Source organism: Populus alba, chromosome 7 (genome assembly GCF_005239225.2).
Source record: "Populus alba chromosome 7, ASM523922v2, whole genome shotgun sequence".
In the NCBI taxonomy this organism is placed as follows: domain Eukaryota; kingdom Viridiplantae; phylum Streptophyta; class Magnoliopsida; order Malpighiales; family Salicaceae; genus Populus; species Populus alba.
In genome coordinates, this window is record NC_133290.1 from 1,846,887 (window position 1) to 1,864,490 (window position 17,604).

Sequence of the window (17,604 nt, forward strand, 5' to 3'; positions counted from 1 at the left end):
AAACATATTGTACTGGTGATTGTTTGCCTTGATTCAAAACATTTACAGAGTCCATCATCCTTATCCTAATAGCATGAAACATCTCTAATTTTATCAAACAGCAATTTTATCAAATGATTAAGATTGCTGTGAAACATTAAGCAATTCTGTATTCAATCCTTTCTTAATAATACTGCAGCATCAATAACATTGCTGTTTTAAAATTCTCTTCTACTTTCTTTTCTTACATAATACTCAAACACGTAAACACCTTCAAGTTTGATAGAACTGGTGATCACATTCATGTCTGAATTCTTAGGACAACCAGACATGACATAGTCTTTTAATATCACCTGCTTGTTAGCTACTTCTTCATCACCATGCAGTGCCATTATGCGCCCATTTCTTTGTCTCAACAATTACAAAGTGTTAAGATGCAGATTTTCACAGGAATACACTAGAAAACTAAGCAGAGAGAATGTCTGATAGGTGATGGAAGAAGAAGAATGTGTTCACTGTAATTCATTACTCTGTTTTACACTGTTACAGATCTTTTTATATCAAGCTATAGATGTGAACAAGCTTCTCACCTCAACACTAACAAACTTTCTTAACTGTCTAACATTATTAACAGAACTTTAACTGCTTAACAGAATTTTAACTGCTTGATTCTCTAATCTCTTGACATGTGGCACAATCAGGTCTTTTAATATCTTTCCACAGAGGAAACTCAGAACGGGAAAATATAGAAAGAGCAATATCAGTCTGGAAATGTTTGCATATATATGAGATATCCAGATGCCAAGGGCGATCTCCATTCTCAAAGCATGATATTAGAAGTATATGTTTGAATGTTACCTGCTGGCTATTAGCTAGCATCTTGGCAAATGAAAAGAGGGGTTCGAGTAGGAAAATGAAACAATGCCCTTTAGAGGAGTGGATATTACGTATAAATGAATGAGGGAAATTTAGATAATTGCACAAAGAATTAATAAATATAAAAAGAAGAGAAAAACAAAAGGAAAGAAAAGAGAGAATCTGAAATTAGAGAGAGAGAGAGAACCGGTAGTGGAAAGGAGAAGAAGAAAGAGAGTGAAAGATAAAGGAAGGAGAAGATAAGTTTGAAGAAATGAGTTATTAAGGTAAGATTTATGTTTTGATAAGTATAATTGTTGTAATTAGCTTTGGTTTTAGACTTGATGAGATTTAGGGTTTTGGAGTTTTGTGTTTTTGGAGTTTAATAGATGAATTGATTATAGTATGATGGGTTAATTGAATTGTTATGGGTTTTTGAGGTTTAGGTTAGAAAAATTAAGATCTGCCATTTTCAAGGAGACTAATGGATTGAGATTCTAGAATCCCGATCCATTAGTCCCAACAATTTCTTTGTCTCAACAATTGCAGAGGAACTGTAGAATGGGGAAATACAGATAGAGCATTAGTCTGGAGCGCCAGTTTCTCTGTCTCAACAATTACAGAGCATTACTGCATCAAGCATCTTGATTCTCAAAGAAAATCATTACGTCGTCAGGAATGTACCTAATAATACCAGCCAGTCAACAAATCAACCCTTGTAAGACCAAGGGGTGACAGGACATTTTCATGTACAGGTTCATCAACTTTTGAAGAGGCTGTCTTCTCTGGTTTCCAGTGCTAGCCAGGGACCCAAAAGACGGATGCTGTATAAAATATTTATTTCATTTTTTATTTTTAATTTTAATTTGTCAATGTCATGATTAGCTTAAGTTAATTAACTAATAAAATTCAACGTCTCAGGATTCACAAGTTAGGGCAATGCCAACAGAAGAGTATTTGACAGCTTAACTACTCCCCACCCCACCTTTTCCCGAGGTATAATATAAAATCTTTTAGCAGTTTGGCTTTTGCTGGGAACAAAGCACCAGAATCAGTTTAAATAATCACTGCAGACATTTTATATTGTTTATACAGAAGTTTTTCAAGCAATCCAACCTCTAGCTTGTGTGAAATTTCTTCACAAAAATCTATACATCATCTCTTGCAAAGCGAAAGCGAAAGAATTCGAATATGAAGGTTCAGATCTTAGCTAGAAAGTTGATAACTCCATCATCTCCAACTCCACTCAACCTTCAGAAATTGAAAATATCTTGTTTAGATCAGAATTTTCCTTCAAATTATTACACATCGTGCATTTTCTACTACCCAGCCAGTGGTGAAGAAGATTGTGTTAATACTGCAGAAAAAAGCAAGCAGTTGCAAAAATCCTTATCAGAAATCTTGACCCTTTATTACCCACTTGGAGGAAGATACGTGAAAGGAAGTGTCTTCATTGATTGTAACGACAATGGGGCAGAATATTTGGAAGCCAAAGCAAGTGGTTGCCTCTCTGAATTTCTCAAGGAAGGAGAGCTTGTAACCGAGCTGAGGAATCATTTAGCTCCACCATTATTTCAACCAGAAGAAAGCCCTTTGCTTATAGTTCAGTTCAACATGTTTGAATGTGGTGGACTTGCCATTGGTATATCTGTGACACACAAGATAGTTGATGGATTCACTTTGTTTACATTTGTTGATGCTTGGGCTACCGCGTGCAGAATAGGAATCGACAAAGTTCACTCCCCAAGTTTCCAATTGTCTTCCTTCTGCCCACCAAAAGATATGTCTTCCATCAAGACTTTTTCTCCGAGGAGCAAAAGAGATAACACGATTGTCGAGAAAAGGATTGTGTTTAATGGCGCAGCTCTATCAAGTCTGAAAGCAGCTGCTCATGTCAACGTTAATAATTCAGGATCGCTGAAATACGAACCATCACGAGTGCAAGTGGTGACAGCTTTCATATGGAGGGCTCTCATCAAGGCCTCTCAAGCCAGACATGGATGCTTATGTCCTTCTTATCTAACACACATAGTTGACATGAGAAGGAGGACAGCGCTACCGATTCCAGGGAATATGTGTGGAAATTTTGGAACCATGTCAATTGCACAATTCATTCCAGGTGATGACAGCACAGTGCAGCTTCATGATGTGGTAAATCGAATCCATGAAGAAATGAGTAGCACTTTCTCAGAATGTGCTAAAGCTTCGAATGGTGATGACATAATTTCAATAGTGACAAACAAGATGCTTAAGATGAAAGAAATATTTGAAACAACTGAAATAGATGTCTATTTGTTTAATTCCTGGAGTCGGTTTCCAATTTATGAAGCAGATTTTGGTTGGGAAAGGCCAGAATGGGTGAGTAGCGTGTATGCACCAATGGAGGTGATTTTGCTATTGGACTCTAACGATGGCGATGGCATTGAGGCATGGGTTCGTTTGAAGGAAAATACCATGCTTCATTTTCAACAAATGCTGGAGATCAAATATTAATTCACTAGCCAAGAACAGCGAGCTCAAGAAGGTTTCTTTGGTTCTAGTTTCAAAAATATTTAATTTGATAATTCAATCTTGCTGTTTCTTTCATGTTTTGGTTCTTTCTTCCTGAGTTGAAGCTATGAGTTTGGTAGCTGCTTCTGCTGTGATGCTGCAAAATGGCCATTTTGTTGCTCCTAGCTGCTGCAGATTTTCCCTGGTTTTCTTTCTAGGTTCTGCATACTTTCTGTATACAGACTACCTGTTTATTTCCTTTCTTATATAAAATAAAATGGACTTTCTAATCAAAAAAACAAAAAAATTCCGTGTATAGTTCGACTTTTTCAAGCTTTTAATTGAGCAGTTAGGGATTAAAGAAACCTGAAACCTGAGAGGTACTAGTTTTTGTTGGCTTGATGAAGAACAAGGCAGCTGCTCTTGATGTCCTTACCAGTGTTCTCTTACTCCAAAAACGTTGATCAATTATTTGCATCTGCAGCTGCATAATTAGTTGAATGAAAAAGCACACAGCTAACTTAGCATACCTCACCTTGATCCTGGTTTAACTTCTGAGTTACTAATTTTAATGATTCTTTTCTTAGGCTTGATCGATGGCGATAATGAATCTGATGACCCTACTAGAATTTGCTATTCCAGCGATGCTAAGATATATAGCTAATGAAATACATCTACAGCTCTGTCATTTGTAAACAGAAATCACCGACTGAAAGAATTTGGAACAATATCTCATAGCACATAGATCTTAAACTTCATTCTTTGGTGACAAGAAACATGTTAACTATAGGATGTTACAAATGCTAAGTGCAGTAGGGCTTGATAAAATTGATCAGTCGCGAGCAACTACTACTACTCCTTTTCCAATGCTAAGACCGGTAAAAAGGCTTTCTAGTGCTGCAGGGAGGGCTCCTTTCAAACCCATCTTTTCATCTCTTACATAAGGCAACACAAAGTCTAGGAACTTAGTATACGTGCCTGGATAATCAAAAACCATAAATCCTTGCTTATGGAGCAGTTTAAAAGAATTTCTGTCAAATTGTTTATGCTATCAGGTCGATCAAGTTCGTACTGGGAGATCATTCCGCATACAGCAATGCGACCATGCATGAACTCTCATATTAGGAAGAACTGCACCAAGCATTTTGCTCCCAACATTCTCAAAGTTTATGCCAATACGTTGAGGGAAACACCTGCAGACAAACCAGAGGATTCAGACGCGGCATCCTTTAACAGAAAGATTAGCTTCTTTATTATGTTATTATTTTTTGGACCTTCCACATATATTACTTTTTTCTTTTTTTTTTTAAAATAGTAATTGTATAGAAGGGAAAAATTTATACAAAAGTACAAAAAACATGCCCCAAGAAGTATAAAAACGATGTATGAGCTGAGCAATTTCATAACTTGCTAGATTCTCCTCTCTAGTATGCATTGTCTAGATCATAATTTTTTTTCAATGTTTAAAAATAAAATCCCAGGCACATTAAATATTCAAAAATTAAAAGCAATAAGGCTTTCTAGCAACAAAAACAACCAAAAAAGGTTCAACAATAACGACCCACATTGTAAAGACCCCAAGATGCCATCTTACAGAAAGAGATTAAAGCACAGGCCCCACAAAAAGGAGGGTTCAGAGGTTTTTTTTTTCCTTTTTCAGCACCATACATGTGACAGTATTTACTGCAGGGAGAAGGTTTTTCATTGTTTCTTCAACATGAAAATAAATCTTTCTACATGAAAAATCTATGGCTTTGAAGCAGGAGAAAATGAATATTATAAGTATAGCAGTCGGAACCACACTCAGAGAAGGATAAATCATTAAACCAAATTTGTCCAGGCTTGAATTATTAACACAGCCATTACACAGAAAATATGCGCGCACAACCACCTTCGACTTTTAAAATGATAACAGCCATTGTCCCAAGCTAGAAACAAAGAAAAAGATACAATGGGCAACAATCACTCACGAGCAACTACAACCAGCTTTTTCCCAACATTTTGTCCACTGAAAAGGCCTACCAGTGCTGCAGGGCCATTCTCGAGTCCTTCAGAAACGTCTTCCATGTACTTTATCTTTCCCTCTCTTATGCAAGGCAATACAAAGTCTAGGAACTTGGGATATTGATCATAATAATCTGTAACCACAAATCCTTCTATGCGTACCCGCTTGTATACGACAGTCATTAAATTAAATACACCTTCAGGTTTGTCAAGATTGTATTGGGAGATCATTCCACATACCGCAATGCGGCCACGAGATCTCATGTTTGGAAGCACGGCATCAAGCATCTTGCCCCCAACATTTTCAAAATATATGTCAATGCCTTCAGGGAAGTATCTGTAACAGTTGGAGGCCAGTTACCATCAATGCTTGAAATAATATTGCTACAGCTAATGTGATGTTTATCACCCCATTCCTTCCCCCTCCCCTCCCCTCTCCAAATAATATGTTCTCTACAACATTTTTGTGATCAATGGTTTTAGATGTCCACTTCATGCTGGTGAAATTTGGGAGAAATATAATCTCCATGGGATGGCAACAGATGACTTGAAAAAAATTAAGTATATCAGTGAGTTGGCTTTAATGCAATAACATTTACATATACTGACCTTCCCAGAGCAGCATTTAAGTCAGGCTCCTCTTTGTAATTAAAAGCCTCATCAAACCCAAATTTGTTCTTCAATAAATCAACCTGTTTAATCATGAGAAGAGACAAAGATACTATATATCTCAGGGTCATTCACCCAACCAATGGAGAGGGTCACAACTAATATGCATGAAAGGAAAAGCAAGATCCAATGTTGTTGTCAAACTCTTCAATGTGATGTCAATGGACGAAATTTCATGAAGACACTATGCCTTGTGTTTGTGCTCCCTCATAGGAAACAATCATGCACTGTATGGTGCTCAAGAGTTACAGAACATGAGCTGTAGGCCCATTAATAGATGGAAAATTGGGAAGTACAAGATTAAGTTTTTTGTAAGTAAAAATTATTTCCCAGATTCAATGATTACAAGGGATGGCCTAAAACCGAAAGTATTAACAGTGAAAGCTGGCTCACCTTTTCTTTACTTCCGGCACTTCCAACAACATAGCAACCCATCAACTTTGCAAACTGGCCAACAAGCTGACCAACAGCACCAGATGCTGCTGAAATGTAGACGCGCTCCCCTTTCTTTGGAGAACAAACTTGATAGAAACCAAAATAAGCAGTCATACCAGGCATGCCTGTAAAAGCAAATGCACATACAATGAGTTGAAATGAAAACATAATTTCCTTTTTTTGGAGAACAAACCTCATAGAAACCAGCATAAGCAGTCATTCCAGTCATACCTAATAAAAAATTGAAAGGACAGAAAAACTAAGAAACAGAGCAACATGAAATTCTTGGAAACAAAAGCAGATTTTATGCAACAATGCACAAATTTTATTAGATGCAATTTTTCCTTCTCTTTGTGGCACAGAGTTATAATTATCTCACTGCAAGATTGACCACAAACACACTGGGAACACCATACATGAAAGTGAGGTTATCCTAATAACAAGAAATTAATATAATAAAAAATGTCTTGCATTGGAGTCAGTTTTGGATCCCAAGAACCACATTCAATTCATTTTGTTTAACTCCTAAGACAATTCAGTTGTAGGAACTATAGCAACATAATAGCAAACTTCTAGGAATTGGTAAATATACAACATTCAAGTTTAATTGCCTAGTTATGATGCTATGGGCAAAAAAAAATAAAAAAATTACAGGGTGAATAAGTGACATGCTAATGATAACAGGGAATGACAGATAAAAATTACATCTTTCATATGGTATGGGAGATTTTATGTTTGTAAAGGCCAAAAGTTCTGTATATACATCTAATCGATGATAGTTTACACATACCAGAACCTTCTATGACTTACCAAGAATTCCTGTATAGTATGAAAGGGGTACATCAGTATCCTGAATTTTAAAGAAGGGTTGGAATGAAGTGATAAGACTGTACTCTTCCCAGCCTACTGTCCCCCAAACAAAGTCGCCTTCTTTAAAGCCCGGATGCCTAGAATCCAGCACTTTCCCCACTCCATACCCACGTAATGGCTGGCAAGTTTGCACCACACAAGTTACAAAATGCAAATTTAGTACACTAACCATATACGAACCAGCAATTTCAAAAATGTAAGCTGAGCTAAATTTACAGGAGATTTATTTCCAATCATCTCTGTCTAATTTTCAAAATTCTTAGAAATAAAATATCAAACAGTTCATTTTCATTTAGGTATATGTCTCTCCAATGCTTTGCAACAGAAATATTCCCATGCAACTAGTCCCCGTCTTTCTTTTCCAGTTATAAGAAGTAGGCAATGAGAGCAAGATTGATAAATTAAGAGACAATTTTCAATAGACATTCTTCCTTAGAAATCCACAACATATTGACTATAGTCCACGGGCTTGATAGATTGTTAAGTTTAACTCCATTGATCAACTGTTTTAAGTCCTAAATTGTCAACAGGAATCAATAGTCTTTCAATAAAGGCTATAAGCTTTCAACGAAAATCACAACAATGGCACCAATTTCATCCTCTTATCACTCGAAAGGAACATTAAACAAAACCCTCCACAATTCCCACTTGTCCTAACCCATAAAGCCAAAAACTTTACTTTCCTAACCACATTTTCTTTCCAATTCTCAGCACCCAACAGAAAACAAAAGCAAAAAACGAAACAAAAACGAGAGATAAGAAACGGGCTTACAGAGCCTGGGGTATACGAAGTGAAAGTTCTTGGGTCTATGGACTTCCTCATCAAAACTATCATATACGGGTCACAAGAAAGATAGAGATTCTTAACAAGAACCCCATTATTACAACCATCTGGTACTTTGAGTTCAGTGGTAGTAGTGGCAACATACATGTCTGATTCTTTTGGGAAACCAGACACATAGTTCTTGAATAACACATGCTTGTTGCTCACTGTTTCACCACTAACTGCCATTGTTGAGATCAGGCACGCTCTTCAAACTCTCTGGAAGCTTCAAGTTACACTGTCGGCTTATCTTTCTCGGTAAAGTAGGAAAGGCGGATGGGTTGGTGGGCCATGTAGGAGCAGTGATACGCAAATTAAACCAATTATACAGAATATTCGTAAAAAGCACTACTTCGAAATTAATGAAGTTAATTTTTGCATTTTTGGAATAATTTTGCTTAGAAAAGTTTTTTAAAAAAATATTGTGTGGTTCAATTTCCATTTTTAGACTCCCATCACCTTTATATTTATTTTTGAGAACTTAAGATTATACATGTTAATGGGTCCCATCACATGTCCTTACACTGTTAAAGACCACAGAAAAGGCATCCCTACCAGTGCTGCAGGGCCACTCTACCGTCCTTCATCAATGTCCTCCCTCCTACTTATGTAAGACAATACATGATCCAAGGAATCATGATAATAGTCATTAACCACAAACTACTCATAGTGTAATCTTCAACAATATTTTGGTAAATTTGCAAACAATGCTATGTTAATCGTCATCGTTTTCAAGCATAAGAGAAAAAGGTTGTTGTTCATGGCATTATAATCGAAAATCTTCAACTGATAGTGTCTTTGATCATGCATGAAAGAGAGGTTAACAAGATATGTAGCCATCTCTCTTATTGTCGTACCTAAATTGCGGTTTACATAATAAATTCAAAAACCTAAACAGTAACCATAACATCATTGTTTACCCCTTATTAGTTTATCTATATTTTCTTAAAATTAATTATTGTCCTATAAATTTAGTTCCCATCTGCATTTTACATCTCTATAATATGTCTAAACATTCCGATGAAGATGAAGGTAGGCTGCTAAAAATAGGGCTATAATATTAAACCGCTTTAATATCACTCAAAAATAATGCTAAGGTATGCTGAAGAATACTGATCACTCATCAGTAACCTTCACTACTTGCTTTCCGATGTTGCGGCCGCTAAAAAGGCCGATCAAAGCAGCAGGGCCACTCTCGAGTCCTTCAGCTATGTCTTCCACATAAACAATCTTCCCTTCTCTGATACAAGGCAGAATAAAATCCAAGAACTTGGAGTACTGGTCAAAGTAATCCATAACCACAAACCCTTGTATTCGAATCCGCTTATAAACAATATTCGTCAAGTTTTGAATGGTTTCAGGTTGATGAAGATTGTACTGCGAGATCATTCCACAAGCAGCAATGCGGCCGCGCAATCTCATGTTTAGAAGCACAGCATCAAGCATTTTTCCCCCCAACATTCTCAAAGTAAATGTCGATGCCTTCGGGGAAGTACCTAGTAATGGAAAGAAACCTCAAATCATATATAAGGGATGTTTTCTCAATCTCAAGTTTCATATACAAAACCGTAAATCTGGATGACTTCCATGGATTCTGGATTCATGAAAGTGATTTGTGATTCTCTCTTTATATGGACTGACCTTTTTAAGGCAGCATCCAAGTCATGTTCCTCTTTATAGTTGAAAGCACCATCAAACCCAAATTTGCTCTTCAACAGTTCAACCTATAATGCCATGAAAGCAAAACAAAATGCGATCAAATTCACATGTCTAGGATGGACTAATCTGATTAACAACGTCCTCACGCAAATTGTAGCTAGTGAAGTAAGAAGCCATAGGATAAAAGCATGTCAAGTGAAATAATGAAAAGAGCAAGGTTTTCCCACCTTTTGTTTACTACCAGCACTTCCAACAACATAGCAACCCATCAACTTAGCAATCTGCCCCACAAGCTGACCAACTGCACCAGATGCCGCTGAAACGAAGACGCGTTCCCCTTTCTTGGGAGAACAAATTTCAAAGAACCCAAAATAAGCAGTGATTCCAGGCATGCCTGTTAAAGTACATGCACACACGAGTTGTAGATTGAAATTCATAGCAAGACAGCTGCATAGTTAAGATTTACAACAAAAAGTAAGAGAACTTACCAAGAATTCCAGTATAGTAGGAAAGGGGTACATCAATATGGAGGATTTTGGTGAGGCATTCAGGTGTGGTAACTAGACTATACTCTTCCCAGCCTACTCTCCTACCCCAAACAAGATCACCTTTCTTGAAGTCAGGGTGCCCCGAATCAACCACTGTAGCTACTGCAAATCCAGATATTGGCTGTTCAATTTCAACAAAACAGAAAAAATTAGAAAAGCACGCATAATCAATAGAATCGAGCCAGTCCACAATTTGATTCATTGTGATGCTTTTATTGGAGAAGGAAAAAAAAAAAAAAGAGTGAGTTCGCATACTGAGCCAAGGGTGTAGGAACAGAAGTCAGGATCGGTAACCGGCGTGTATCTCATGCGACCACGGAGGTAAGGATCACAAGAAAGGTATAGGGTCTTTAGCAAAACAGCATTTTTACTATCTTCTGGTACTTTGAGTTTTATTGTTGTGGTTGTCACTTCGAAATCTGATTCTTTTGGAAAACCACAGGCATAGTTCTTGAGAACCACTTGCTTATTGCTCACTTCACCTCTGATATCACTTGCCATATTGCTGATGTTTTAGCTTCCAACTTGCAAGATGCCCCAAGACCTAGTTATATACTATCAGAGTTTACTGATGATGTAAGTGCCGATTGCAAGTCCTATTTATAGCATTAGCAATTTATTTCTGGTCAGATTTGGGCGGTAACCACACTTTCATGGCACTATGGTTTCCATTTTTTCTTGATTCCTAGTGAGTTTAAGCCACATATAGCTTCTTGGTGAGATTTGAAGTTCAGAATCAACACATGTGCTTTTGTTTTGCTTGACTATTGATCTGGTAGCTAGTGCATGAGTAGTCCAAGAAAGACAGATGTCGGCCTTTGTATCAGTACTTCTCTTGGTATAGATTTTTTGCTAGCACTTAAAATGGAATATGCAAGCCATGTAACGTGTCAAATAAAAATAGGATTGTGAACTAGTCACAACAGCACCCGTTTTATGGTTTTTGCTCGGTTGAGAGCTGAGCTCCCAAGAAATTTAAGGCATGGTGGAGACTATATGAATGTAAGAGAACTGTACAGACTGGAATAGACAGCATCCCACTGGTTGAATTTTATTAGAGATGACAAAATAAGTTTACAACCACATAACTGCAGCATCATGGATGACAAAAATCCATAGCCTTATTCAGATATCTCTGATTATTCTATTCAGATTGACAGAATATACTAAAGCAGGCTGATCACTCATTTGTAACCTTCACTACTTGCTTTCCAACGTTTCGGCCACTGAAAAGGCCAACCAAAGCAGAAGGACCATGCTCGAGACCTTCAGTTATGTCTTCCACATAAACAATCTTCCCTTCCCTGATATAAGGCAGCACAAAATCCAGGAACTTGGGATACTGGTCAAAGTAATCGAATACTATAAACCCTTCCAAACGGATTCGCTTAAAAACAACAGTCGTTAGGTTTTGAACGCCTTCAGGTTGCTGAAGATTGTATTGAGAGATCATTCCACAAGCAGCAATGCGACCATGGAATCTCATGTTAAGAAGGACTGCGTCAAGCATTTTACCCCCAACATTCTCAAAGTAAATGTCGATGCCTTCAGGGAAGTACCTGATGACACAAACAAAACTCAAACCATAAGGGGAATTTTGAATCTCCCACTAGCTATAGGATTGCTTACTGGGTGACAATTTTCAGTTTCTGCTAAATCTTATATCTGGCAAGTGATGCAAATTACTCTGTGAATATTAAAGCGTAGTGAAATCATTGGTTGAATGGTGGTTAAGCATGAAAAAATGCCTTCTGTGAAGTACACCTAAAGTTTCAACGCTTGCTAATCTATAAAGAGTAACCACGGATCAAGTGGTATCTAAACCAATAGGGGATGCAAAATTTATCAAAAGGGTTTTCCATGGAATGAAGTGTCAAAAAAAAAAAAAATATTATGAGACTGCATATCAAGCAAAATCAACGGCTGCAAACCTTGACTCAAGAGACAAGACATTCTAAATTTAATTACAACATTTAATGTGCTGTGTGAACAGAAACCCTTGAAACCACTACTGGCCGCCAACTTTGACTCCCATGCACAGTTAAATGTCCAAAAACTGACCTTAACATTAATTGAAGCTTGCTGTAAAATTCTCCAATGCAATTACAAAGACTGACCTTTTCAAAGCCGCAACCAAGTCATGCTCCTCTTTATAATTGAAAGCATCATCAAAACCAAACTTGCTTTTCAGTAGTTCAACCTTGTATACCATAAAAGCAGATTAAAATCTAATCAGCTAACATGTTCAAGATGAAATCATTCAATCAACTCCCTCCAATTGAAGAAGAAAGACAAGAAAAGGGTGACATCAAAATTGTAAAGCTGATAAGTTACTACCCAGAAAAGGATGATCGTGCTCTATGATTTTTATGAATTTTAATAAACAACATTCTTGGACGAGTACAAGTAAAATAGAGTAGAAAGAAGCCACCAAGTAGAATAAGGTTCTAAGCTGCCTCACCTTTTCTTTACTTCCAGCACTTCCAACAACATAGCAACCCATCAACTTTGCAAACTGGCCAACAAGCTGACCAACAGCACCAGATGCTGCTGAAATGTAGACGCGCTCCCCTTTCTTTGGAGAACAAACTTGATAGAAACCAAAATAAGCAGTCATACCAGGCATGCCTGTAAAGGAAAATTCATATACAGGATTTGGCTCAATAATTAAAACAAGCAAAACAACATTAACACAAGAAAAGCAGACAAAAATCGAAACACCCGAATGCATTCTTTTAAGACTAACAAGATTGGCCTTGTTGCTGCAGAACTCGAAGGCATTGCAACTGGCTTGCTGTCAATTGTGCAATCCAATTGACCAAACAATTGTTCCTCTCATAATGAACAGAACTTACATAAATAAGGCAAACAACTTACCAAGAATTCCAGTATAGTAGGAAAGGGGTACATCAGTATTGTGAATCCTGAAGAGTTTCTCAGGTTCTTTTATTAAACTGTACTCTTCCCACCCCATTTTCCTCCCCCAAACCAAGTCACCTTTCTTGAAGCCAGGGTGCCTAGAATCAACAATTTCAGACACCCCATGTCCAACTATTGGCTGTTCAATTAAAAAAAGAGAGAAATCAGAAAACAATTTTGGAACTATCCCACATCTTCATACACTAACATGACCAGCCCTAATTTGGTCTTGAATTCCAAAACATAGATAAATTAATAGCAAAAGAAACCCTCTTTTTTAATTAACTAATAGACATCCCATTTGTCTTGAAGTACAAAACATATTTAAAAAGCATGATTGCTTTTTTAATTGCTTTCTCAATCATTTCTTTGTTAAACAAATCTCATAATTACAATCAACATCCGACTAAAATCTTACACTTTCCTTGTCCCACATATAAAAAACACTCAAATGGATTGCTGTGTAATAATAAACAAAACCAAACAGCATATATATTGGTGTTTCTTGCAGTTCAAATATAGAGAGAGAGAGAGAGAGAGGGAACATACAGAATCAAGAGTGAAGGGAGAGAAGTCGGGGTCATCAACTGGACGATTTGCCATGCGACCACGCATGTAAGGGTCACAAGACAAGTAGAGATTCTTAACCAACACAGCATTATTGCTACTTTCATCTTCTGGTAGTTTGAGTTTTATGGGACTTGTTCTCACGTACATGTCTGATTCTTTTGGAAATCCAGTGACATAGCCCTTCAATATGACCTGCTTGTTGCTCACTTCTTCGCCACTACTTGCCATAATTCTCCCTTATCTTTTCCTCTTCTGCTACTAAAACCAAAACAAAATGGTAGATTGTTGATGTTTGAGACTTCAAAAGGCAAAACCCTTTATTTATGAGGGATTGAAGGAAAGGGAAATTGTTCAAGGAACCAAAAAAAAAAAAACCAGTAGAGGAATGGACCACCACCATCAAAGATATTTTTTTTTTTATCTTTGTCGTTTTACCATAAATTCTTTACATGATATATATACACACACTGAATAATTATAACTTAACCAAATAACATATTGATTCTTAATTAAATAAGATAGACAATTCAGTTTATTATATGAAAGTACTGTAGAACTAAACTAATCGATTATTTAAAAGAATTTCTTTTCCCAATACTTCCACATAAAAATAAATAATTAGTGAGCTTAAATTAAAATGGGAATAATGAAGAGATAAGATTTTAGTGCGTATCTTCTTCTTCTTGTCAGTCTATGGTTTAGACTTTAGATAGAAAATAGTAGAAATAAAGACTTAAAATGATGAGCGAGAAGAATCCATGCATGTTGCGTATGAAAGGGTACATAAAAGCTTTGACATGGAGGCCAGAAATTGACTCCAAACTTAAGCCACGTGTATATTGCTGGATGCATAAACCACATTTCAACACTGTCATCCTAAAATCTTGTGGAGCTTGCGAGGTGGGGCTCCCCAATAATCAAGCTAGCGTTGGGACCCAGCGCCTGGTGCTCTTCTTTTATGTTAGGGTAAAGAGTAAAGACCATACACAACATTGATTGAAGGGTATGAATCAATTTTATGAATTTCTTTTGTTAAAATAAATTTTTTTCATAAAATAATGAGAAATTTGCAACCAAGTCAGCATGTAATTCCCACCCTTGAATCAATGTTATGAGAAATAATGAGAAATTTGCAACGAGGACTTGCAGGAATTCCACAACTGTAGTATGCTTTTATACTCTTTTTGGCTGATTAATATGCTTTCCCTGTTGCTCTCTTGCAAGTTTCCAACAAGGCCAAGCCAATTATTTACAGGACTCGACTACTGTATCTTTCAATTCTTGCTGGACGGTTGGGCTGGGTAGTACCTCTGAGTATGAAAAATAAACTTTAATAACGTAATAATTAATATTTTCGAACTAATTTTTATTAAAATCCTTCTGGGTTAACTAAATCCACAATAATGCTTACATCGGAATTGAAATCGCATCGACAAAGGGAGCGTATCCACTTGCATGTGAATTGTGAGGCTAAATTTCAAAAGACTAATTAATTACATCACCAAAGCATTCACTTATTACATAATCATAATTAAGATTCTTGATGCATAAACACAAATGAAGGAGGAAAGATCAGCAAATGGCCAGTGGGCTGTAAGTTAAACAGGCATTGGCCTTTTGCTTTTTGGGTACATACATGGCCAGTGTGGGCGAAAACAAATGGCCTGTTCATAGCAATATCAGCCCATGGACTTGAAAACAACATGCAATTTACAGCCATGCCACATAATACACTTTGAGTTCAGATTTCAGAACTTGTGGATCCACAGAGGCCTGAAAACATGACCTGAAAATGTTGCTGGAAGATATTCAACAGCAGGCTGGTCAGTCACGCACAACTTTCACTACTCGCTTTCCCTAACTCCATATCCATGCACATCTTCCTTCACAAAGGCCATCTCCCAAAAATCACTAATCACTCGTGAACTCTTAGTCGAAATCCTGAGCATCGCTTCTCCGAAATTTGATAACTTGGGTTCAAAATTCCTATCGAGTAAAATACTCCTTGAATTTATGTTGAGATGCACCACGCGGGCATTGTAGCCATGCCAGGCCTCTTGCTACACCAACTGCTATTTTCACCCTCAAAGGCCATTCCAGAATCTTCTTCTGGGCTTCCACTGAATGCAGCCTATCGAAAAGCCTGCATTCTTGACGTTCTTCAGCTCTCCTCTGCTTCTTTGGAATCATCGAAGATATCATTTCTGCTACTGTGATTTTGTTATTTCTCTTCCCTACATACATCCAGGGTACGCAATAGGAAGTGAAAACAACAATAGTTGAAGTCATCCAAAAGACATAACCAATCATAAACCCGCTTTTGAATGAATCTTTAAACTTCCTGTTGGCACTCTTTTCGTCATTAATGAGCAACTTGTTAATAGCTCTCCACAAATGTGTATACGGCAGCCTTTCCGTGATGCCAGATGGAATCTGTCCGTGAAGCTCATTGCCTGAAAGGTCCAAGCCTGTTAAAGATGTACAGCTTTCAAATCCAACAGGAAACTAGCCCTTGAGCCCCATATTAGGGAGTCTGATCTTCAGCAACCCGCTGGAATTTTCCTTTAACCATTATATCCATTTGAATCTGCAAGGACCTGTCATGGGCTCCTGTTCTGCAAGTCTGAGCTGCTCTGTCTTGTCATTGTGATGGTATTTCACATCAATTTCTGAAAAGTAAATGTGTTTTTTTCATTTGGCTAAAATCGTCAGCGTCAGCAATCCATCCATTAAAAGGATGTGAATGTTTAATAACAATCTTGGACTTTACTCTGGGAGTATAAGCCATTCCTAAAAAAAAACCAAGGGGTACAACAGGAAGTAAACTTGTAGCATTGTTGATCTGTGATCTGGAATGGTATCAACACAACTGCATGCATCTTTCAGCAACTGAAAGATTTCTGCATCAAATCCTTTCCCTGTCAGAGACTTAACCCAAATTAAGAACAATATATGTTATTTCAAAATTTTATTTATTTTCCATGTTATTTTCGAATTTTTTTCTTAATTAAATTTTAAATTTTATTTGGTTCATGTTTCATTAACTATGTAGGTTTTATCTATTATTTAAACAATTCAGTTGTTATTTTTTCGGAACAGATTAAAATGTTAAAGAATTATTAATATTCAGAATTTATCACCCCAGAGTTTTCTCTCTATAGTTAAGGTCTGCAATTTTATTTCGTGAGACCTAATTTCTTTCTTGTTGTTTTAAGCTGCGTTCCTCTCTCTCACAGAAAGCCTACATATTGCTTTACCCCATGTTAATTTTAGGAGTTGAAGTTGTCTGTAGACATCATGAAGGATTTTAATCGGTCAGCATCTGGATGCAATAGAAATAGAGCTGAGAGAAAAAGGTCATAAGGTTTAGTTTTTGGAAAATATGCGCAAAGTTGCAAAAGGCGTGAAGAAGATGACCATCGATTACCCTGAAGAATACCGCAAGGCGCTGCCGGAGATTGGATTGAATAACTCCAGATCTACCATTTGAAGTGAACTTAGTTGAGAAAGAGTTTTTATATTTTAAGATCCATTTGGCATTCACTATTTCAAGTGAAATTAATGTAGAAACAATCCTAATGTGAAGCTGCTGGATATGATTATAAGATTGGTCTACCAAATACCAATCTTCCAAGATTCAAGACTGTTCTGATTTTGATCTCTAATTTGGGCATCTTTCTGCTTCCTTTTTTTTCTTGGTGTTTTTCTGATGGTTATTTGTTGACATCTCACTTTTTCTCCTAAGAAAGTTTATAATTTTCGTGCTTCTCTTGTGCTCTTGTT

The 17,604-nt window shown here is 36.9% G+C and overlaps 3 protein-coding genes and 1 pseudogene across 3 annotated transcripts; 1 reads left to right on the forward strand and 3 right to left on the reverse strand.

Annotated features, from left to right (window-relative positions):
* Positions 1-2,025: 2,025 nt before the first annotated feature.
* LOC118029091 (acetyl-CoA-benzylalcohol acetyltransferase) lies at positions 2,026-3,327 on the forward strand. Its single transcript, XM_035032895.2, has one exon. The coding sequence runs from the start codon at positions 2,026-2,028 to the stop codon at positions 3,325-3,327; it is 1,302 nt and encodes a 433-aa protein (XP_034888786.1).
* Positions 3,328-5,127: 1,800 nt separating this feature from the next.
* LOC118029124 (2-alkenal reductase (NADP(+)-dependent)) lies at positions 5,128-8,547 on the reverse strand. The gene is made up of 5 exons (XM_035032940.2): positions 8,075-8,547; positions 7,243-7,420; positions 6,391-6,557; positions 5,938-6,020; positions 5,128-5,665 (listed from the first exon to the last, which is right to left on the reverse strand). Exons 1-5 carry the CDS (start codon positions 8,312-8,314, stop codon positions 5,287-5,289), a joined length of 1,047 nt encoding a protein of 348 aa, XP_034888831.1. The 5' UTR covers positions 8,315-8,547; the 3' UTR covers positions 5,128-5,286.
* Positions 8,548-9,037: 490 nt separating this feature from the next.
* LOC118029123 (2-alkenal reductase (NADP(+)-dependent)-like) lies at positions 9,038-11,211 on the reverse strand (annotated as a pseudogene).
* Positions 11,212-11,350: 139 nt separating this feature from the next.
* On the reverse strand, positions 11,351-14,184 carry LOC118029122 (2-alkenal reductase (NADP(+)-dependent)). The gene is made up of 5 exons (XM_035032939.2): positions 13,801-14,184; positions 13,210-13,390; positions 12,794-12,960; positions 12,450-12,532; positions 11,351-11,891 (listed from the first exon to the last, which is right to left on the reverse strand). Exons 1-5 carry the CDS (start codon positions 14,047-14,049, stop codon positions 11,513-11,515), a joined length of 1,059 nt encoding a protein of 352 aa, XP_034888830.1. The 5' UTR covers positions 14,050-14,184; the 3' UTR covers positions 11,351-11,512.
* Between the last annotated feature and the right edge of the window lie 3,420 nt (positions 14,185-17,604).

What these genes read in the sequence shown, in the direction of transcription:
- LOC118029091 (XM_035032895.2), top strand. Translation starts at nt 2,026, where the DNA reads ATGAAGGTTCAGATCTTAGCTAGAAAGTTGATAACTCCATCATCTCCA.
- LOC118029124 (XM_035032940.2), bottom strand. Translation starts at nt 8,314, where the DNA reads ATGGCAGTTAGTGGTGAAACAGTGAGCAACAAGCATGTGTTATTCAAG. An exon ending in CTTCGTATACCCCAGGCTCT is followed by an intron (nt 7,421 to 8,074) that starts GTAAGCCCGTTT and finishes CAAACTTGCCAG; the next exon opens with CCATTACGTGGGTATGGAGT. An exon ending in TTAAATGCTGCTCTGGGAAG is followed by an intron (nt 5,666 to 5,937) that starts GTCAGTATATGT and finishes CAACTGTTACAG; the next exon opens with ATACTTCCCTGAAGGCATTG.
- LOC118029122 (XM_035032939.2), bottom strand. Translation starts at nt 14,049, where the DNA reads ATGGCAAGTAGTGGCGAAGAAGTGAGCAACAAGCAGGTCATATTGAAG. An exon ending in CTCCCTTCACTCTTGATTCT is followed by an intron (nt 13,391 to 13,800) that starts GTATGTTCCCTC and finishes TTAATTGAACAG; the next exon opens with CCAATAGTTGGACATGGGGT. An exon ending in TTGGTTGCGGCTTTGAAAAG is followed by an intron (nt 11,892 to 12,449) that starts GTCAGTCTTTGT and finishes TTGTGTCATCAG; the next exon opens with GTACTTCCCTGAAGGCATCG.